At 39.4% G+C, this 24271-nt stretch overlaps 1 protein-coding gene across 6 annotated transcripts in view; it reads left to right on the top strand.

The window, feature by feature from the left end:
• TPK1 (thiamin pyrophosphokinase 1) overlaps positions 1–24271 on the top strand; it is a 392426-nt gene that overhangs the window by 127374 nt on the left and 240781 nt on the right. For all 6 annotated transcript variants that reach the window (XM_055421432.2, XM_055421429.2, XM_055421434.2 and 3 more), the window contains one exon: positions 22555–22624. In XM_055421432.2, the coding sequence (XP_055277407.1) occupies positions 22555–22624 (70 nt within the window). The remainder of the gene's footprint in view (positions 1–22554; positions 22625–24271) is intronic.

Genomic DNA, 24271 nt, shown 5'->3' with positions numbered 1-24271 from the left:
GCACATTTTATACTGTACGTGAGTCTTGTTGATATTAATCTATGAATATTAAAAAATATTTGAATAAATTTCTTTTTTAACTTGACTGAAGTACAGTGGTGTGTAGAAGGGCAGTGTTGAAGAGGTGGGGTTTAGGGTTTTATTTTTTAGTATATGTTATTTACAGTTATGTTTAGTGATAGTTACAATGCATTGCCTTTTATTCAAAATTATGTACAAATTACATTGTCAGATTTTATGATTATTTCCCTTAGAAAGGAACTCTCAGTGAATGGTTAGATTCATGTGACTAGATAAAAGTGATGGGGTTTGTGTTTAAGTGGGTAGAATAGTCTAATGAGCCCCCATGTACACACAATCCATCTTCCACAATTACTAACTCAAAGCCAGCATTGCTTCATCTCTCTGCCTCCCTGCTTGGTTATCATAAAGCAAATGACAGATCTCATGTCATTTTCATCCAGAAGAAAGAAAATTATTTTTAAACTTTATTTGTAGTCTTAGTTTGTTTTATGTGTTTGTACTTAATACTAGCGTAATAGACTTCTAATAAAAAAAATGCTGGAGGGCCTCATTTGGCATGCACGAGTTAAGCCAGATGCCTAGGAAAGATGTGAAAACAGATGGATTTTTTCTGTGTGTTAGATGTTGTGATCAAACATGGCTCCGATCTTTCATTCTGTTTTTCTGCATAGAAACACGGGATCCTCCTCACTTCCGCTTCTTCCTTCTCTGCTTGCTCTTAGGTCTTCCAGCTCGAAGGATGTTTGTCTTTCTTTAAGTGTTTCCTTAATTCACCTTTAGCCCTGTATGTCCACTGCTGCTATCTGACTTCACTGATCATTGTATGATATTAAGCTATTTTCTCTAATTGCCTTTTATTTTCCATGGCAGTTCATCTGTTGGGCTGCCCCTCCTAACTTTCACCATATCCCTTTGTATTGTCTGTAGTGTTTATTCCTTCCCACTTAAATTCTTTGTTCTGATACGTACTTTCTTCTGTAAGGTGATCCTGTCATATACCTCATCATTTTTTAATTTACACACATAAACCTTTTAGGCTGCTTTCCTGAGTACCCTTCATGTGTGCTGGGCCATGCTTGTTCTTGCCTCTCTGCTTTGATGTACATTCTTTACTTGGTTTGTAAATCTGTCCTCTCTCTCCTTTGATCTATAATTTGCCCTAGCATCGAACGCCAGCTTATTTACTTCCTGTTGTGTCAAGTCCTTCTTGATGACTCCAGGTCTGTCACTGGTCTTTCCTGTTAAAATATTTACCTGTGTGACTAGTTGGTCCTATGAAATGGAGTCTTTGTATTTTTTTTGTATTGGTTTCCAGTTTTCTTATGGATTTGTGTTTCTACAGTGGACAGATGTCGCCCAGGGACAGGGAGTTTTCACAGCGATGTTGGATGTTAGTGTGCACCTCACACGTATCTGTTGCTTGTGCACGCGCATGCTAAGTTGCTTCAGTCGTGTCCGACTCTGTGCGACCCTGTAGGCTGCAGCCCACCAGGCTTCTCTGTCCATGGGACTCCGCAGGTCGGGATACTGGGGTGGGTTGCCATTTCCCTCAGGGGGTCTTCCTGACCCAGGGATTGAGCCTGGGTCTCTTACCTCTGCCTGCAGTGGCAGGCAAGCTCGTTACCGCTAGTGACACCTGGGAAACGCTTGACTATGGTGTACACCTGGACTGTCTTAAGGGATCAATCATTTGGCTTTTATTATAATACACATTCCTTTATCTCTTTTGAAGAGTATTTTTCTTCTTCCTGTTTATTTGCTTCTAATCATTGAGCCAGTACATATGCCTTTAGCTTCTTAAAGCAGGACCGAGAGGGAGAGGCAGTTAGCTCCCTCTCATTGAAGTTGTCATGGTCACCGTGCTGTTCCTCTGAAAGGTGGACTGGTGCCCCTAAGGGGTTTGAGTGCTTAGTGGTCTCCCCACCCTCCATCTCTAATTCTGCATATCCAAAAGTCAGGAAAGGAGAAGGTTCTCTTTAAAAATGATTTTTGAAGTAGCAACTTTTTCAATGAGCAAGCAAGCTTTAAATTTTCTTCCACTGGAAAATGTGTCATTTGTAAGGAGGAGAGGAAAAGGAAATAATCAGTAAGAAAAGCTGAACAGGGAACCAGGTAAAAGGAAGACAAGTGTGTTACCCAGTTCAGGCTCGTGCTGCTTGCCATACACCAGGCCAGTCAGTCCAGAGACAAGTAGTTGGGGCAAAGAATAGCGACTTCATGCAGAAAGAGTTAAGTTGGAAGGCAGTTGCTTACAATGTATTTACGTAGCCATTGTACAATAAACAAAAATTCCTTATATTTGCGAAGACAGTATTCTTGGAAGAATTCATGAAACAATTCTGTGGTTTTTTTTTTTCAAAGTCACATCCTCTTTGTTTTACTCTTTTAAATTTTAGGCACATGAGTGATTATGTTAAAGTCTAGTTTCAAAGACCTTTTTAAATAAGCAAAAAACAGATTCTTAGTGAAAATAAAGCATTGTGTCATACTCTAATTAGTAGAGGTTTCTCCCCCACCCGTTTCCTGATGGTATTTATAACACTGCTATTTCTTTCTGTTAATTGTATCTTGAGTCTCAGTGAACTATACTATGTATTTGAGCTTAGTAAATTTAATTGACCGTATGAAAAATTTACGTAGGGGAACAAAGCATAGTGAATATGGCACCAGATGACATGGGATTTGAATCCCAGTTCTGCAGTATCTTAACTTTGTTGCCGAGAGCAGCGTCAGTTTTTTGAACCCTGAATGTTTGCTGCTAAAAACAATTTTAGGTCTGGTTTAGTAGTTCTTAACTAGAAATAAACATTGCATTCATTTGTTCATCACTGTATCTTTTGATCCTTTTTTAATAGTCATAGTAGCGTATAAAGATTTTTCTTGTCCCCTTCCCCCCAATAATTAGATCATTTTACTATAAGCATCTCCTGCTCATTCCTCCTTTTGATTTAAGGACTAAAAAATTTTCAGCTCTCAGGCTTTTGTTTTTTCTATTTTATAATTAATTCATATTTTTATTGGATTATGATCATACAGTATTATTTGTCCTATTTTTCTTATTTGGAATTTTCATGGCATTTTCTTTGTGGTTTGGATATATAGTTAGTTTTTGTCAATTTCTGTGGACCCTGGAAAAGATCTGTTTTCTGATTAGAGTGTTTGATATACTTTGCTTCATTATACCTTAGGAGTTGTTTATTTTTCCATGTCCTTTATTTTCTTGGATTGAGAGGGGGGGATGGACTCTTCCACTGCTGATACATGACCACCTGCTTTCCTTTTCCTTTCACTTCCAAGGTACGCCGTTGACCACTTTCAGTCTTTTAAAGTGAATTTATTTCAAGTATGTTATTTGCAGCATACGGTTGGGTAATTTATTAAAGAAGGAGAAGGGAAACCAGTCCAGATATGTGGTATCAGAAAAGATTTTTAAGGAAAATCTAATGCTTGAGCTAAGTGTTGATGGCAGGAAAGAAGGAGCCTTGGTGTATGAGGTGGGGAGAGGCAGGCGGGCATATGTCCCAGAGGGGAGTGGTAGGGGTTCTTCAGGCAGAGGGGGCAGCAAAGGCTTTTTAAGGTGACAAGGTTGGGGGGTCAGTGTTTCCGTGTATTTTTTGTAACCTGAGATTTTTCCTGATATAGATTTTTTTTCTCCTTCAAGAAAACCATGGAATGAAACTTGATGAGTTTCAAAATATTTGAAGATAGATATTTGTTTCTTTAAACTTAAACAGCAGTTTGACTGGATGTTCTTCGATATACTAGGGATCTTGAAGAGATCAGGGCTTCCCTGGTGGGTCAGCCCGTAAAGAATCTGCCTGTAAGGCAGGAGACCCAGATTTGATCCCGGGGTTGGGAAGATAACCTGGAGAAGGGAATAGCGGCGCACTCTCATATTCTTGCCCAATGAATCCCATGGACAGAGGAGCCTGGAGGGCTAGAGTCCATGGGATCACAAAGAGTTGGATATGGCTGAGTGAGTGACACTTGTAAAGATCATTTCAAGCATGTTGAATGTTTTCTGTAGAGAAGTCTGAGGCTCCTTGATTTCCCAACGTCTGCCAAAAAATTTTAGACTTTTAAAGTACCAGCTGTATTCTCTAGACTTGGCTCAGTGTTACCATCCCGTATCGGCTTTCCCAGCCATGTGTGTGCCCTCTTGGTCCACAGGTTGGCAGCTTCCTCTCATTTGGAAAACTTAGTTGTAATTTGTCTTGTATCCTTGGGAAAGCAGTTAAACATGTGAAACTCTTTTTAAAAAAGTAATCTTTTTCTTGTCAGTCCTTTCTGATTCATTATTAATTTCTGTTTCTTTTTGTTCACGTCGCCATCTTGTCTTGCATATTCATTCTACTCAACTTTTTATTTAAGGCTTAATTTTTGACAAACTCTTCAGCTTCGGAGCTCGTCTCCTTCTGTGATTTTGTCATATCTTTCTAAAGCTCTGTATCAAGTCTTTGGGTATTTTCACTCCTTCCTTAAGTTCTTTGAGTTGTCGTGGTGTTTCTTGTCGTGATTTTCATTTGCTTGGCAGCAGCATTTTTTCTGGTAAGGTTTCCTCATCCGTTTTTCCAGTCACTGCCTATCCTTTTCTTCATCCTTCCTTTCTTTCTGTCTTTCCCTCTCCTGTAACTTCTTGGTCTCGTCTACATCCTGTGCTAGTTTCTTTTTATTAATCTCTGAAAGAATCAAGCCCTGCCCCTTGCCCACTCCCAACCCCTGATTTGAAACTGGTTTATGTGGGAGCTGGGAGAGCAGGGGTAGCAGTTCTTTTCCTTTTTTTTTTCCTCCAAAATATAGGCAACCCACTCCAGTACTTTTGCCTAGACAATTGCATGGACAGAGGAGCCTGGTGGACTATGGTCCATGGGCTTGCAAAGAGTTGGACACAACAGAAGCGGTCGAGCACATACATAGGTCAAGAAAGAGCATTTCCCCAGATCTTATAGTCCTTTTTTTTTTTCTTTGCATGAGCAACATGATGTCTGCTTCATGAGTTTTTTGTTTTGTTTTTTGGCCCTATTCCGCAGCATGTGGAATCTTAGTTCCCTGACCAGGGATTGAACCCACGTCTCCTGCATTGGCAGCAGAGAGTTTTAACCACTGGACTGCCAGGGAAGTCCCAATAGCAGAAATTCTTCCTTGTTCCCAGTAAAGCACTTTATGACATAGGATTGTGTAGTTGAGAGTGTTTAACCTTTTGTGTTGCTGCCTTTGCAGCAGAAGCAGGGAGACTGTTCACAGTTGAGTCGCCCCTGCCTTCTCTGCCTTGTCTCAGCGACAGTGCTTCTTTCACTGATTTTGTATCCAGATCTTTAGCGAAGACCTCCTCTCAGCACCTTCCTATACCCCTACTTGACTTTCACTGCCCTTGGCAGTCTTTTCACATACGTTGTGATTGGGTGATAGATTTCTGTGTAGTTTTATCAAGATGGAAATTCCATTTCTTTTTATTCTACTGTTGTCATGGGTTAGAGAAAGGGCAGAGACTTCTTTATCTTGATGTCTTAAAACCGGTCATCATTTTTTATTTAAATCTTTTAGCAAAGCTAGTTAGCTGACAGAAGCCTTCTTCAGAGTACTATTTAGGATCTGGCTGCTTGGCTCTTTGCATTCTTCCTTTCATTGCTTGGTGATTTTGCTCCTGATCGTTAGTTATTTTCCTTGAGGACTGGATTTCACTGGCTGTGGTTGGGTTTCCGAGATGGGTTAACTGTGAAGAAGCAGGGCATCGCTGTGCTGAGAGGATTGTTTGTTTTGAGGGCACACCATGGTATTGCATTTATTAAAAATATTGTACTGATCAATAGTTCCATCTGAGTTCATTTCTCCCGGCTATATTGTACTTCTTTGTGCATTTATGAGGTGGCATATCTTATGAATTATTTAAGTACGCTTGAATACATCTTTCAAAAAGAATAGGAGTAACTTTTATTTGCCTGTCGTCCCATCCCCCATGCGGGAGGCAGTGGTTTCCTTTTATTATTGAAGTCTACTTAGTGTTGCTTTTTATGTTCCAAGGATCAAAGATATAGGTGTGGGGGGAAGTTCATGGTTCTGTACTTTGATAGGAAAGGAGACAGTTATTTTAGTTTCTATCACCAAGTACCAAAATTTCCTTTCAGATGCACTGTAGCCCAAAAAAGGAAGCAAAACAAAGTACTACCTGCCAGTCGGTGAAAATAACTTAACAGCATGCACCGCCATGCAGTACTTATAATTGTTTCAAATTTACAAACACAACAATGAAACATATTTTGCATAGTGAAATATTTATTTTTATCCTTCATGCTTGCAAGCTGCTCTCCATTCATTCTGTTTGCAAACAGCAGCAGCAACATTTCTTTAAACATGAGCCGAGGAGTGTAATCTCCAGCTGCTGAAATTAATTCTTTTTTAGGTCCTGTTAAAAGCTATCATCCAACAGCAAATCTGTTTTACTTTTTGCTCTTCGTTTATTTCCACTGACTTTTTTTCTTGTTCTTATTTTTGCTCATGGGTAAAAGTGCTATTCAGTGATCCTTGGTGTTTGAGATAGGAATAATAAAAGGAATTATTGTATTTGTGTAAAGTACTATATCGTTCCCCTGGTAAGTGGATCAAAGTTCTAATTTTGCATCCCTTTCATTTCATAGTTAAAAACAATTAAACATCACCTGTAGGCTCCAGAGTAAAGTTGTAATATTATAGATTTTAAAATTCTCTGTAATATGTGGCAGAACCCATCACAGTATTGTAATGATCCTCCAATTAAAAATAAAATAAATTTAAAAAATCACTGTAATATGAAAATCTTACTGTTATCATGTAGATAGCAATCAAGACCTGTGCAAAAGCAATTGTACAAAAAAAACGAATTGTCCCCCCCTCAAAAAAAAACCCCAAGATTGTAAAATACTTTTCAACATTCTTCCTCTGGGGATAACAGTTTCATATACACAGCACGTAAGGTAGATTTTGTTTTGGGTACCATACCCCCATATCATAGGAGTCACAAATGTAAGTTTAAATCTTGTTGTAGGCACATTAAAAGAGTAAGAAGAAATAGCTGATTGTAATACTGTCTTATTTAATCCAGTATGTTCAGAGTGTTATCATCTCAACATAGAGCCAATGTGAAAATTGTCGATAGTAAATTGTATATTCTTTTTGTATTCAGTCTTCAAAACCCAGTGTTTCTCGCACTGACAGCACAGCTCAGTGGAGACAAACTGCTGTTGGACGCTCAGTGCCGCGCGTGGCCGCCGGCCGCCGCTGCGCAGCGCGGTTCTAGGCTGTGGCGTCTGTGAGGGTGGGAACCGTGGGTGGGTTCGCTGTGTTCTTGCCTCCACTGGCGCTCATTCAGTCTGTGCCTTCGGATGAATGAGTGAGTGAATAAAATATACTGGAGGGTGTAAGTTAATGCCAGAGCCCCAATGAAATCAGCGCCTCCTGTCAAGAGAACCAAGATACGTTGTTTGGAAGGAGAACCCAGAGTCTAGAAGGATCCATCGTTCCAGTCCTGTGGAAGGACAGTGGGGTGGGAGTTGAAGAGTTAAATTGCCAAGGACTTTTTGCTGGAGACAGTAGGAGAGGAAAGGAAGAGAGTGGCCAGTCTCCATCCAGGATGCGCTTTCCAGCTGAGATTTCCTGATCCCGAGTCGCTGGCAGCGCCCTTCCCATCTGCTGGTGCTCCCGGGGCGCTGGTACACTGTGCTGCGGCCGGAGCACTGCAGTCAAGTCCTGTGCGCCCCTCTTTAATGCCAGGAGGCTAGTATGTGGCTCCAGTTTGCTGCTTAAAAATGGATATGATTGCATCAGTTGTATAAATCGGTACAGTGTGGATAGCAATTCATTACAATGTGCTGAATTAATAATGTCTGTATTCTGTGACCCAGTGATTATAGATTTAGGTATATACCGTTGAGAAAAGGTTTCATATGTATGCAAGGAAGCATTAAATGATAATTGTGGCATTTTTAAAAATTAAAAACATGCAAACCACCTACCTGTCTGTCTTAGGAGATCAGATAAATATTTTTGACACACTCATTAACTCTGTACAGGAATTAAACGACAGGAATTAAATGGATCTTGTGAACTAGACTTGTATTTCCAGATGGAAAGCCATCAAAAATTCAAGGTTGAGTGAGGAAGGCAAGCTTTGGAACACCTTTTTTTTTTTTTTTCTCTCAAAATAAAAAATGTCACACAGTATACACAATGTTAGGTATTTCTCATTGCTGCATATTGCTATATAAAAGTTGGAAAAAAAAACAAGCGAACCTCAAGACTCTAAAGGTAAACTCTATGTCTAGAGTAGTGTGTACCGCTGGTTAGGGGCATGGGAACAGGTTGAGTCTTCAGAGAGCACTCAGGTGAATATAAACCTCTTTTTTAAATACAAAGTGCTGAGTGATAATAATTGGCAATTCTAGATGGAGGTCACAGGGGTGTTATCTTATTCTTTATTCTTTTATATATTTTAAATTGTTCTTAATTTCTGTTTTATACATTCAGGAGGTCTATAGTCAGTTTTTTTGGAAGTGAAAATTTAGGATTAAACATGCCAGGAATATTTTTCTTTCTTGGTATACTTTATATGAATTATTTCAACCCTTTGCTGGAAGAGGATACACAGGTGGAGAAATATCCTTTTGATGTATACAAGTACAAAAGTGCATTTTATAACTGAATTTACTTTGTTCTGTATTTCAGGCTAGAATTTCAATCCAGATCCCTGCAGGAAAATGCCTAATAAACTTAGTGCCGCACAATACCCTTGTGAGTTAAGATTAAAAAACGTATTTTTAAAATCTAGAATTAGCCTAAGCCTTTCAAAGACGTGTCAGCTGTGGTGTATGTCAGTTAAGGCCGACAAGCACTTATGGAATGCCTGTCTGTGGCTTGAGGCTTGGGGGATGGCTAGGAGAGAGTAACACTTAAAAGGAAACTTTAGACATTTCAGGATACAGAAGCAGCTGGAACTGTCCAGTTAAATGAAACATTCACTGTCAGAAGAGGTAAGAACAATACATATTGGGTTGGCCAAAAAGTTTGTGTGGGTTTTCCATACTGTCTTATGGCAAAACCCAAATGAACTTTTTGGCCAACCCTACTTTTTAATTTTTTTTGGAGAAATGATTAATTTATTGCCTCCAAGCTCCAAATCCATGCCTCATGATCTGTTCTGTCATTGTGGAGCTCGGCCATGTAAGCATTTCTCCTTTCCAGCGAGTGTGATGTTCAGCTGTGTCCGCAGAGGGCGTGGGAGAGGCGTCGCTGGATGAAGGGGTTTCTCTTCCTAGTCCAGTGTCCTCCTGGACCGTTTCAGGTGGCTTCACAGCGATCCCAAGGCCATCACCTCGCTGAGTGTGGTGTCTCCCCCCACCCCGCAACCCTCCCCGGCGCTTCAAAGGGAGGATTTCCCACCGTTGCCCCCTCTCTAGTGTTGTCTGCTTCCTGGACCTGCTCTTCTGTGTTCTCTGTCTTCAGCACTCCCACCCCCATTACTCCTGTCCCTGTTATTAATTTTCCCACATTTGCGTTTCTCTCAGCTATTTCTTTCTCTGAATCACTGCATGGTATCTCCTGATTGGACCCTAATGGGCACAGAAGGCACACTGTGTTTCCTCCAGTATGCTAAGGTCAATACAGGTGACGTTCATGTTTAAAAGGCCTCTTAGGAATCTTTTCAGCCTGTTGTTCATTTTCTTTTAGGGCATTTAGCTAGGTGTGTGAATGGGTTAGTGGGTCAGTAGGTATGAACATCCGTGTGGCTCTTATCGTGTATTTTACTGCATTGGAAAAGAAATGCAAAAGAGCGAAATGGCTGTCTGAGGAGGCCTTACAAATAGCTGTAAAAAGAAGAGAGGCGAAAAGCAAAGGAGAAAAGGAAAGATATAAGCATCTGAATGCAGAGTTCCAAAGAATAGCAAGGAGAGATAAGAAAGCCTTCCTCAGTGATCAATGCAAAGAAATAGAGGAAAACAACAGAATAGGAAAAACAAGAGACCTCTTCAAGAAAATTAGAGATTCCAAGGGAACTTTTCATGCAAAGATGGGCTCGATAAAGGACAGAAATGGTATGGACCTAACAGAAGCAGAAGATATTAAGAAGAGGTGGCAGGAATACACAGAAGAACTGTACAAAAAAGATCTTCACGACCAAGATAGTCACGATAATGTGATCACTGACCTAGAGCCAGACATCTTGGAATGTGAAGTCAAGTGGGCCTTAGAAAGCATCACTGCGAACAAAGCTAGTGGTGGTGATGGAATTCCAGTTGAGCTATTTCAAGTCTTGAAAGATGATGCTGTGAAAGTGCTGCACTCAATATGCCAGCAGATTTGGAAAACTCAGCAGTGGCCACAGGACTGGAAGAGGTCAGTCTTCATTCCAATCCCAAAGAAAGGCAATGCCAAAGAATGCTCAAACTACCGCACAGTTGCACTCATCTCACACGCTAGTAAAGTCATGCTCAAAATTCTCCAAGCCAGGCTTCAGCAGTATGTAAACCGTGAACTCCCAGATGTTCAAGCAGGTTTTAGAAAAGGCAGAGGCACCAGAGATCAAATTGCCAACATCCACTGGATCATGGAGAAAGCAAGAGAGTTTCAGAAAAACATCTATTTCTGCTTCATTGACTATGCCAAAGCCTTTGACTGTGTGGATCACAATAAACTGTGGAACATTCTGAAAGAGATGGGAATCCCAGACCACCTGACCTGCCTCTTGAGAAACCTGTATGCAGGTCAGGAAGCAACAGTTAGAACCGGTCATGGAACAACAGACTGGTTCCAAATAGGAAAAGGAGTGCGTCAAGGTTGTATATTGTCACCTTGCTTATTTAACTTATATGCAGAGTACATCATGAGGAACGCTGGGCTGGAAGAAGCACAAGCTGGAATCAAGATTGCTGGGAGAAATATCAATAACCTCAGATATGCAGATGACACTACCCTTATGGCAGAAAGTGAAGAGGAACTCAAAAGCCTCTTGATGAAAGTGAAAGAGGAGAGTGAAAAGGTTGGCTTGAAGCTCAACATTCAGAAAACAAAGATCATGGCATCTGGTCCCATCACTTCATGGGAAATAGATGGAAAAACAGTGGAAACAGTGTCAGACTTTGTTTTTTTGGGCTCCAAAATCACTGCAGATGCTGATTGCAGCCATGAAATTAAAAGACGCTTGCTCCTTGGAAGGAAAGTTATGACCAACCTTGATAGTATATTAAAAAGCAGAGACATTACTTTGCCGACCAAGGTCCGTCTAGTCAAGGCAATGGTTTTTCCCGTGGTCATGTATGGATGTGAGAGTTGGACTGTGAAGAAAGCTGATCGCCGAAGAATCGATGCTTTTGAACTGTGGTGTTGGAGAAGACTCTTGAGAGTCCCTTATACTGCAAGGAGATCCAACCAGTCCATTCTAAAGGAGATCAATCCTGGATGTTCATTGGAGGGACTGATGCTAAAGCTGAAACTCCAATACTTTGGCCACCTCATGCGACGAGTTGACTCACTGGAAAAGACTCTGATGCTGGGAAAGGTTGGGGGCGGGAGGAGAAGGGGACGACAGAGAATGAGATGGCTGGATGGCATCACCGACTCTGTGGACATGAGTTTGAGTGAACTCCGGGAGTTGGTGATGGACAGGGAGGCCTGGCGTGCTGTGATTCATGGGGTCGCGGAGAGTCGGACACGACTGAGCGACTGAACTGAACTGAACTGAACTGAACTGCATTGGAAAAGTGTGTGCATTGTTATTCCTGGGTAAGTTGGTATTTGAAGTTCTTTATGCTTTAAGCTTGTGTGGCTTCATCCTTTATATGTCGCTTTGCCTTACTGCACCAACTTGGATGCACAGCGGAGGCCCTCTGGTGTAACAGTGTGTGCTCCATTACCAGGTGAACCTGGCTTCTAATTCTGACTCCTCTATTACAGTAATTCTAGTTCTAACTCCATAGCACACAAATGAAAAATCTTATTTTCTAGATTCAAGTTCTCACTCAGGCCCGCAAGAGAATACCTTGGGGCAAATAACTTTGTAACTTTGAGCTTATTTCCTTGTCTGTGAAATAAGAAATGAAATACAAGCCTTTTGAGTTGTTCTAAGATTAATTATGTTGGTGTAAAGCACCAATTTGTTGTTGTTTAGCCACTTAGTTGTATTCGACTCTTTTGCGACCCCGTGGACAGTAGCCCTCCAGACTCCTCTGTCCATGGCAGTGTATAAATGATCCAGTTTGTCTGTTTCCTTGCCAATATTTGATATAAAATTGCTTTATTTTATTTCAGCCATTTCATAAGGATGCAGTGTTATCATGTGGTTTTGAGTTTGTCTAATAACCAGTGAAGTTTAACAGTCTTTCTTGTGCTTATTTACCATCTCTGTGCCTCTGTTTTCCTTTTAAGAATTTTCTAAAAGTAACATTTCTTGTAATGTTGATTCAAGTCTCTGGGGAAAAAAAAAAGCAAACAGGAATAACTGATTTGTTTTAGGTTTTTCATTTGGTGTTTGCCATAGCAGTTGCTTTTGCACTTTCAAACCGGGGCTTCTTCGCCAGAAGTTATTTTTATATAACCAGTTATCTCAGGTCCTTTCTAATGTTTTGGTTCCATGTTTCCTTTGATTTAGAAGTAATTGAAACAAACAAGGAAACCCAAACAAACCCAAGCCCAAACAATAAAACTGGTGTGAACACTTATTAATAACATGTCTCTCCTACAAACTTTGTGTTTTCAACTTTTATTAAACTCTTTGATAACACTTTCAATTTTTAAATACTTTGGCCACCTGATGCGACGAGTTGACTCACTGGAAAAGAGTCTGATGCTGGGAGGGATTGGGGGTAGGAGGAGACAGGGATGACAGAGAATGAGATGGCTGGATGGCATCACCGACTCGATGGACATGAGTTTGAGTGAACTCCGGGGGTTGGTGATGGACAGGGAGGCCTGGCGTGCTGTGATTCATGGGGTCGCAAAGAGTTGGACACGACTGAGCGACTGAACTGAACTATTAAAAAGTATTTCCACTGTACAGACACACCTTTCGGCAAAGACAATGTAGAGAACAGTGGGAGAAGAGCTGTTCAAAACTTTACATGTTTCATGATGCAGGGAACCCAAAGCTGGTGTTCTGTTACAACCTAGAAGGTAGGATGGGGAGGGAGGTGGGAAGGAGGCTTAAGAGGGAAGGAATATATGTATACCTATAGCTGCTTCATGTTGATATGTGGCAGAAATGATCACAATATCGTAAAGTAATTATCCTTTGATTAAAAATAAAATTTTAAAAAGTTAAAAACTTTACATGTCTCATTGTAAGGAGAATGTAGGCAAGTCCATAGGGTATAATATCAGGGAACAGTAAAACTGAAAGATGATACAAGGCCAAGAATAGCAAGAAATATTTTATGGAATGTGGTCAAGCAGTGGACAAAACAACAGTTTCAGTCAGTTCAGTTCAGTTCAGTCGCTCAGTCGTGTCCGACTCTCTGCGACCCCAATACTAAAAAGTTGTAAACATGTTTGTTAGTTGCTTAAGACAGGAAGTTGAGTCATCTCTGATTCCTTTTGCATTACCTTCCACATCCAGGTCTCTCAGCCAGTCCAGTCACTTCCAACTGCCAGGTATATCTTGAAGTACACCCAAATGTCTCTGCTTTAAGTGCTGCAAATCTCATCTAAGCGACCATCTCTGCTGGTCACCTCTGATCTCCTAAAGTCATTACTTCCACTCTTGTCTCCTTCTAATCTGTTCTCAACTTAAAAGGAAGAAAGCTCTTTAACACTTAAGTCAGAATAGAACACTCTCAAACTGAAAACCCATCCTGGCTTCCTTTTATACTCTGTTCAGCATCGTGACCTGCTTAATATGGTCCTTGACTGCCCCTCAGTTTTATCTCTTAAAGCTACTCCCTTATCTGCCTAAACTCCAAAGCAACTGGTCTTCTTTTAATTATTTAAAAAATGAGCTTTTTCATGTCCTGATAAAGTCATGTTTTAAAGAGTAAGACTAATTTATCTCTAAGAATGTTTACAGATAAAACTTACAAACTACGAAATGGCATAGTAAGGCATTTATTCAGCCCCTTGAAGTTCTTTAATTGTCCTTTGTTCCATCTGGTTATAACTCTTGGCATAAAGGAGGCCCAAAATGAATTGTTGGGTAATTATCTCTTGCTTTTAACAGGAGCCCAATGATTCTCCTTCTTTTCATCTATTTCTAGAAATACTATCCCTAATTCTTCTCCCTCTACTCTTACTCATAGCCGTCAAACAGTCCTCCCCCACGCACATTTTTTCCCCGTAACTAGGAGAAGGAAATGGCAACCCACTCCAGTGTTCTTGCCTGGAGAATCCCAGGGACGGGGAAGCCTGGTGGGCTTCCGTCTATGGGGTCACACAGGGTCGGACACGACTGAAGTGACTTAGCAGCAGCAGCAGCAACTAGGAAGAAGAATTAGCTTGATTGTGCTCAGTTAGAAAAGGAGCGTAGTTAATTATGAAATTAACATATATGAAATTCTTGTTAGTGGTAGTAAGAATACACACTTACTTCTCAGTTATTTCTAGTTATTTTGTATTAAGGCCCAATGAAATTATTCTAATATTACCATGTAGAGTTAATGATTTTATTTTAAAAGAATCAGTTTGTTTGCTAGAAACTCTCATGTAGTAAATTGTGTTAAAATATTTTTCTAAAGATGTCAGAGGTACTTGGAAAGGTACAGGTATGAACTGACAAGGTATTCTATCTCTACAAAATAAGATACATATATTTCTTATTTGTGTGACAAATATCTGATTTTGACGCCTTTTCACTATTGATGCAGAAATAAATCTCTCAATTGAAATATGCCTTGGTATAAGTTCTGAGATCTAATACCACTGATCCATTAAGAAAGGAGAGGGGAAGGCATTCTGGTGCTAAATGAACAGACAGAGGAGGGAGAGTGGCTGCATATCTCAGGTCTTCTTCCGTTAGGTAACTCATTGGCATAAATTTCTGTTTAAAAGCCTTTACTTTGCCTGGTGAACCAGCCACCATCGTTACTGTTTCCTTTTATTCCAGCTCTTCTCAGTAGTTCTAGGTGCTTAATTATTTTTGCTCATTCATAGAAATCTGCCACATCTTATTATTTTGTCACTGCCACTTTACCAGTATTACAAAATGAACTGAGTTAATAGAAGTTGTCATTTTTCACGCTGTATGAGGTTATATCTCTGATAGTGGTTTCCCATCTGATATGGGGGATGAAGTGAACCACCCAGCACACAGTCAGAAGGACCTGACTGTTATCACCAGTGGCAAATAATTTAACAATGGAGTCTTAAATGAATAGGATGTGCAAATAGAGAGGGTATGGGTTTTTGCTGCAAGATTGCCTAGAATAGCATAGGTATTAATACATGTACAGTTGGTAGAAGAGGTCTTTCTGAAGATTCAGAGTTTAAAAGAGCGGATAAGATGGTAGGTTTGCATAGTTTGTATCTGGGATAGATTGGAAGGCAGTTGAGCCAGGACATACGTTGCTTTGTTAATTCTCCTGACATTGGTAACTAGGTTGAATGTAGCTTCCGGGTGATAGTCATGTTTCTAAGTTGAAATTTTTAAGAATAGTGATGAGCAATTTGCCTTACAGCTGGTTGTGATGGGATCCTGGGCATCCTGAAGAACTATAAGTGGTCTTCCAGTTTAGGTGTTGGGAGTGATTTTTGCCAACTAGGGGGTATTTTCCGTTGTCTGTGGATTTTTGGTTGTCACAACCCAGGTACTACTGGCACATAGTCGGTAAGACCACAGACACTGCTGAATATCTTACATGTACTGGACAACCTCTCACAGCAGAGACACAGGGGTTTCCCTGGCAGTCCAGTAGTTAGGACTTGGGGCTTTCACTGCCAAGGGCACGGGTTCGATCCCTGGTTGGGGAACTAAGCCCCCACAGCCTTAGTAGCAAGGTTGAGCAACCCTGTATTTTAACCAATACCAACAAAGGTCTGTTATGTTTCCTTATTTCCTATAGATTGAGTATGCATATTTGCTGTCTTATCCTTACAGAATGGCCAGTCTTTAGTAGAAATTTAATGATGGAGAAGTCAGTCACCCTTAATCATTCCAAACTCCTGGTGGCTCAGCTGGTAAAGAATCCACCCGCAATGCGGGAGACCTGGGTTCGACTGCTGGGTTGGGAAGATCCCCCTGGAGAAGGGAAAGACTACGCACTCCAGTATTCTGGCCTGGAGAATTCCATGGACTGTATAGCCTATGGTGTTGCAAAGAGTCAGATAGGACTGAGCAGCTTTCACTTTCACCTTTGGACAGACCTGCATATGCTGGCTTCATTTACAAGACCCTGTTTTTCTGTACCACTTCCCTCTTTGCAGTTTTTACACTTTATGAGCTTTACTCATCTTTGAGAAAAATTTCCCTGTGCCACTTTAGGATAAACAGTTTGATGTTTGGCTGTTATTAAGATTTCTTAGTAATGAGATATTTGGTGTCACTAAATGTTTAAGAGGTACCTGATTATAGACTTTATAAATAGCATCAAAGATGACTAAATGTCATACTTTATCTCCATAGCGCATAACTAGGAGAGGAGGAGGCAGAAGGTGGCAGAGAGAAAGGATAATAGAATTTACACAGCAGCATTTACTTAAAGATAATAAAAAAATTTCATTACATGGCATGAACCAGCCCATTAGGACTAGCACAGCACTCTGCATGGAGATGTTCAGTATAAATACCACTTGCTTTTTATTTGAAATAAGGATAATTCTGTGTTACTGACTTGACTAAAATTTAAAGAGTGTTCCACTCAATATTTGTGGGATATTACAAATAATGTGAGCTCTTTTAATAATTGCTCATAAATATACTGTAAATTAAACCTTTCATCTGAAACTACGAAAGAGTTATCTAAACAGCAATTAATTATGCACTTTGGTACTCCTGTGAGTGAAGTAAATTGTTGATCTCTCTTTCAGAGAGCACGGATTTCCATGAAAGGCTTTGAATGAAAGTTTTCTCCCCATGAAATAACCTCTCGATAGGGAAAGCATGGTACTCCATCTATTAACCATGCACTGACTGAGCTGGATCACAGTTGAGGCTTTGCGGGTGAGAGTACATACAAATAATAAGCCAGCTACCTGCAAAAATATGTACTTCCTCTTAAGACCTTGATCCGGTACAGACTTGAGACTTAACAAGGTAGTATTCTCCAACCAATAGGAAGATTATGTGTCTTTGAAGTACAAATTAATATTTGGATTAGTTAAGGCTCCTTTGGTTTCGAATGACAGAGAACTTGGCTCAAACTGGCCTGAGCCAGAAAAAGGGAGTTTATTAGCTCATGCAGTCAAATGTTCTATTGCTCGGACTGCAGGGACTCAGACGGCACTCTTGTTCCTGAGCTTTGCCTTCGTGTATTGGCTCTGCTCTCTGTGCTGACGTGATAGTCCATCACAGAGCCAGCTTCTTCCATCTAATCTCTCAGGTGGCGACAGCAGAAGAGAGAACCTGGGAGGTCTCCTTAGGATTCGTTACCTTTGATTGGATCACATCTCTGTCTCTGGATCAGTCTCTAGGGGCAGGGCATGTAAGTCATGGATTGAGCCATGTTGTCCAATCTGGGTAAGATTCAATGCCACCTCCAAGTAGAGAGTGCAAGAGTGGGGTTACCTTGATGAAAATTAGTTATGCAAAAAATAAATCTTTACCTTAACCCTGTCTTCTGCAGAAGTACCATATAAATACATAAGAGCTACTTTAAAAAAAAATATGGTTCTGTCCAAGGGCCTTGATACATTTTACCAATATTCAACTGCTGATATTTAAGTTTGCTTGCAGTTTTTTCAGGATTACACATCATATCACAGGGACTGTCTTTGTCTATATGTCCTTGTGAATTTGGGCAAGTTTTATAGAGACTACATAGAATTTCTGGATCAAAGGTCATGCACATTTAAATTTTTATAAATCTACCAAGCTGTCTCTCAAGATTATAATTTTATCAACAGCATGTAAGAGAATTTGTTTCCCCATGTTACTTCCTTCCATGTTATCTTTGTTGTTTCTCCAGTTCCTGAAAAATTTTGTGAGTTTGGTAAAATATATATAATACTCTTTATTTTGCATTAGAATCAGTGCACTTGGGAGTAGCTCAGTCATAAGACTAATAAGTAGCTGATCGAGACTGGAATCAAAATGTATCTTTCAGATGACTAAGACTGAAAAATATTTCTTTCATCTTAGTTTATTTTTTCTTCCATCTTAATACTTGAAACCAATTTAATAGTCTGCTTTTCAGAAAATCAAATTATTTATGTCCAACTTTATTCCATGGAAATTAGTGAAATAACCAATTAGCCTCTGATTATGAGTCGAACTCTTCAGTATTTGTCAGTAACAGTAACTTATATTATGCCAGGTTAAAAAGAAATGTTAAATATGTGTTTAATATGCTTACTGGTAGTACCAATATATAAAGTTGATGTAGAGATTTTAATGTATGTTAGTCTTCAGCTCATATCAGACTGATGCGTAGTAAAGAACTATTCAACCATTGTAGTTGTAGTGTTTGATAAATCTGCAAAAATTTTGCTGTTCAGTTCAGTCGCTCAGTCGTGTCCGACTCTCCGCGACCCCACGAATCACAGCACGCCAGGCCTCCCTGTCCATCACCAACTCCCGGAGTTCACTCAAACTCATGTCCACAGAGTCGGTGATGCCATTCAGCCATCTCATTCTTGGTCATCCCCTTCTCCTCCCGCCCCCAACCTTTCCCAGCATCAGAGTCTTTTCCAGTGAGTCAACTCGTCGCATGAGGTGGCCAAAGTATTGCAGTTTCAGCTTTAGCATCAGTACTTCCAACGAACACCCAGAAAAATTTTGCTGTATAACCAATAAACATTTTACATTAAGAATAACTCATGCAGTAACTTCTATTCATTAAAGCTTGGAATAATTTAAATGATGATGGAGTGAGTATATATTTAAGGCTGACTCATGATTTATCAGAAATATCTTATTTGAGAATGTCCTTTACTTTTTTTAGTTCTTTACTGATTTTTTTTTTAAGTTGGTCGTTTTCATTATTAGTGATATTTGTTTACTGAGTTTTCAAGTTGCTGTCAATGAATCCCTGCCATCATCATGTAATGCATGCTTGAAACTTTTATTTTCCAAATGCTGTTTTATTTAAATATATGGAAAATGCTTTAATTGGATTTAAAAGTGGTTAAGTATCTTTTTTTAATAAACTTTATTCACAACAAAATAAATAGCTTTAGGAGGTACTGGAACTTATTTTTTTCTTACAGATGGCTTGTACCTCAATCCCAGCTTCTAGGTAATGAAAGAGTGGTCCACAGATTTTATGAAGCCATTTAAAGCAGGAATTTTGTTTGTTTAGTCATTCAGTCGTGTCTGATTCTTTGCACAACCCCGCAGACTGTAGCCCACCGGGTTCCTCTGTCCATGGGATTTCCCAGGCAAGAATACTAGAGTGGGTTGCCATTTTCTTCTCCAGGGGATCTTCCCAACCCAAGGATCTAACTGGCGTCTCCTGCCTTGTCAGGCACCTGGGAAGCCCTTAAAACAGGAATAGATGTGTATACATTTACTTCCTCTTACTTAGGTGTTTCTCTTTTAATAAACTGCTCTAAAAATATCAATTTAAATCAGGGTATGAGAAATAATAGGCATGGGAAAACAATTTTGGATTATGAAAGTAACACTGATTTTTAACTGAACAAGAATTAATCAGCAGTGTTACAGATTTGTCCACTGAAATTAATCTCTTCTCTCCTTGTTGCTGCGTTGGGCTGTGTTCCTTCTGTCATGGCCCTCATCAGCATCTACAGTGCAATGCATATATGCAATTCTGTTTCTCCTTTTTCCACAAAAGTGAGAGTCTGGAGAGCTAGTTTTTTCTGTTATTCATCTTTCTGTTCTGTTTAGGGCCTGCCACATAATAGGTATAAATGTTAAATTCAGCTGATCTTTACAAAATAATATAGTGCGATAACTTGACAAGTCACTGTTTGACAATCCTTGGCCACTACTTTTATATTTTTATTTTACTTCAGTGAATCAGGTTTTACATAAGAGATCCCATAGATGTGTTAATTTTGTTTACAGAGAAATGTTTTATGTACTCTGAGGGTAATTACTGATAGTTTACCATCTGTTTCTATTTATCAGTATTTTCCATCTCCCTGTTCGTTTGTTTGGCTGAGTCTTTTATATGTGAGATTCTTTCTCCATTTAGCTTTTGATGTCTTTGAAATGTTAGTTTTTGATATTTAGGAAATATACAGAATATTTTACGATGTTCTGCAAGTTATGTTTATGGTATAACTTGAATTTGAGTCCCAGTCTATAAAGGGAAATGTGTGTTGTTGGTTAATTGGTAAAATGATACGTCTTTCTTAGATATGTTTGTAAAAACTCTTATTTTTGTTTTGCACTTTTTAAGAACCTTAGACTTTTCTAGGAACACAGTGCTTTTTTAGTGTTTATTTTCATTTGAACAGGAGTGGAGGAAGAGGACTAATGTTTGTTGAATGCTTACTATGCTCCAGTACTGTGATGAGCACGATATATCAATCTTGTCATTAATTGCTTAATAACTCTGTCGAAGGTGATGCTTTTACAATTTACAGATGAAGAAGCTGAAGCAAAAAAAGAATATCTTTTTTTCCCCCAACTTGCTCTCTGTTTTATTTTTGGTGTAACGTAGGACCCAGAAAGCTATCTTGTGTATATCATGGATTAGCAGGAAATTCACTGGGATCTTTACCTTGCCAGTGCGATCAGTGCATTATCCTTTCACCCCCTCCTGTCACTGAACACCTAGAAATCTGGAGGTAGATATTACTGAATATAAACACTCTTTTAAGCGTATGGCTAAATTTGCAGAATGGGAAGGTGATCTCATCAGTGCAATAAAATGAAGTAGCTCTAAAAAATACAGCTGTCGCTTGGTTTCTGTGAGAGGCTGGATCCCCTGAGATACCAAAATCCACAGACGCTGAAGTCACTTATGTGAAATGGTGCAGTAAAGGAATACAGTTGGCCCTCTGCATCCACGGATTTCACTTTCACAGATTCAAGAGCGGTCCATATATTGGAAACCTTTGGATCCGGAGGGCCAACTATAGTTTATTTCTTCTGAAACTGCTGGTGTCCTTGCTCTTTGCTTATTTTTATGGCCTTGTGATTGGTTTTAACAGCTTTGTGGGGACAGAAATGACACTTCGGTTTGTTCAGGGTGAAGAATTAGAATCTTAGACATCTCAATATTCTCTCTTATATCACCCAGGATTTAAAATAAAAAGTTTGATTTGAAATTATTAGGTAAAAGATTTTTTTATTAAAAAAAAGAATAAAGGATATGAATTGATGATAAGACTGACATTTCTAGGAAAATTAGATATTAGCAGAGATATTAGACGATGGATTAAAAAAATTTCAAGGAATGATTAACCAGTAACTTCAAATCCTAGGGTGATATTTGGAGAAGGAAATGGCAACCCACTCCAGTGTTCTTGCCTGGAGAATCCCAGGGACAGGGGAGCCTGGTGGGCTTCCGTCTTTGGGGTCACACAGAGTTGGACACGACTGAAGTGACTTAGCAGTAGCAGCAGCAGGGTGATATCACAGAGAAAGCATGAGAAGGCAAGCAATAAAAAGCCCCAGTTAGAGGGGCAGCTGGGCTTTTTTGATTATTTGATATCTTAGGATTTTTCCAAGTTTCAGTCAATTTTGTAACACCTTCTCTATTTTTAGTCACATGTATCTAGATTAGTAGTTACTTCATATTTTAGAGTAAACTTACGATGTTATGCTTATGATTTATTTTTAAGAGGTACCTTCTGTATCACAATAAAATATGTAAACCCTCGAAAGTGAAAGTCTCTCAGTCGTGCCCAATCTTTGCAACCCCATGGACTGCAGCCCACCAGGCCCCTCTGTCCATAGGATTTTCCAGGCAAGGATACTGGAGTGGGTTGCCATTTCCTTCTCTAGGGGATCTTCCTGACCCAGGGATTGAACCCAGAATCTGCACTGCAGGCAGATTCTTTACTGACTGAACTAGCAGGGAAGCCCTATGGAAACTCTTAAAATATGCTGTAAATAGAAACTTTCTATAAAAACTCATAAAATTAAGAAAGAAAGTTATAAGTTATGCCCTGTTGCCTGTCTTTGAGCCCAAGGCCTGTTTTCTGTTACAAACAAGGAAAAGCAAGCTTTAAGGGTTGCTGAGGACATCATATACAGTCTTCTTCTTTATTTAATAGGAGGAATTGAAAAAGATGGAAAAAGGAAATGTACTTTGTCTTAGGCAATTCTGTCTTATTTGTGTGTGTGATGGGGGTAGGATGGTTTTTAGTTCGAGCAACATTGTTGGCTGAATGTGGAATGTTGAGGGAAGCATGACTGTGTGTGTGTCTGAGTGTTTTAACCTTCATCATGTGATAGAATGCTGCTCTGAGCTCCCTATACTGAAAGGTTCTTTGTTTTTCTTTTCGAAGCTCTTTTAAGAGCCTGTGCTGACGGAGGTGCCAACCGCTTGTACGATGTCACAGAGGGAGAGAGAGAGAGGTAAGCTTTCTTTCAGCCAGTGTCTGTTGCATCAGTTCTGCTTTTGAGCTTGTTTTATTTTCTTCTTAGTAAATGTGATGATTCATTTTCCTTCAAATCCTTACAGAAAACCACCTCAGAGAGAGAGCTAGCTGCTTAACCATGTTGTATTAGCCTTTGCTCTGAGTGGTATCTATTAACAGAAATAGGCCAGTCATACTCTTCTTAAAAAAATTCTATTTCAAAAGTCTTTAAATAACATCAAATATCAGTACATGTGAGGACTTTGGATATTGACTAAAATAATGGTAATTTGAGTTTTTATTCAAATAGTTTAAAGGAATGCAAATTGATCTTATGTAAAATATGTATCCTGTTGTAGAAGGTGCAAGATTTTTACAATAGTATTGAATAAAACTCAGTATAATTTAACTTAGTTCTGAGTTGTGCACACATGCACTTTTAAGAGAGAAATAATTTATTTCTTAGTGATTTGTTACCTGTACACTCTGGTTTTCCTGATCTTGGCATGGTGAGCTGTTTTTAGACATGGTGAGCTACTTTTAGACATGAGACTATGTTTGATGAAAGCACAGTTTAAATCTCACTCACTGCCAACATGTGTCTAGTTCATCCTCTTGGCAAAGACAATTTATAGTCTAGATATAAGTAGACTACCTTTGAAATTTAGTTCCACGTCTATCATATGTGATACTAAATGTACTAAAATATTTACAGTGTGAGAAATTACCTCCTTGCTGTAAAAAGTCAAAGTATTATGATGCAGCATATCATAGGTGTGAATTAAATACACATATTTTGAAATGATGTAAAATACGTCTTTCTGACATCAAAATTTTTACTTCACATTTCTAATGGAGGTGCTTTTTGAAAGCACCTGGTTGCTTATAGGAGGCAGGCATGTTTTCTTTGAGATTGGACATGTGTAGATGTATAATCAAAAAATATAGCCACAGTGACAGCCTAGGAAGCAGTTTAAATTCTTAACATGTTGTGTTTCTTTGTTTTTTTATAAGAACTTTTAAGATTTATTTTCAACAATTTTCAAGCATGTCATGCAGCATTGTAACTATTGTCACAATGCTATGCATCGTCACACCCCCAGGACTTATAACTAGAAGTCTGTACTTTTTTTAAAAAATGAATTTATTTTTTATTGAAGGATAATTGCTTTACAGAATTTTGCTGTTTTCTGTCAAACCTCAGCATAGATCAGCCATAGGTATACATATGTCCCTTCCCTTTTGAAACTCCCTCCCGTCTCCCTCCCCATCCCACACTTCTAGGTTGATACAGAGGCCCTGTTCGAGTTTCCTGAGCCATATAGCAAATTCCTATTGGCTATCTATTTTACATACGGAAGACGGTATGGAGATTCCTTATAAAACTAGGAATAAAACCACCATATGACCCAGTAATCCCACTCCAGGCATATACCCTGAGGAAACCAAAATTGAAAGAGCCACGTGTATCCCCTTGTTCATTGCAGCACTGTTTACAATAGCTGGAACATGGAAGCGACCTAGATGTTCATCGACAGATGACTGGATAAAGAAGTTGTGGTATATACACAATGGAATATTACTCAGCCATAAAAAGGAATGCATTTGAGTCAGTTCTAATGAGGTGGATGAACCTAGAACCTAT

The sequence above is a fragment of the Moschus berezovskii genome, chromosome 3 (genome assembly GCF_049115385.1).
Source record: "Moschus berezovskii isolate FMDL1 chromosome 3, NW_MosBer_1.0, whole genome shotgun sequence".
In the NCBI taxonomy this organism is placed as follows: Eukaryota; Metazoa; Chordata; class Mammalia; order Artiodactyla; family Moschidae; genus Moschus; species Moschus berezovskii.
Note: the sequence above shows the minus strand (reverse complement) of the source record. Positions and strands in the feature narration are given on the sequence as shown.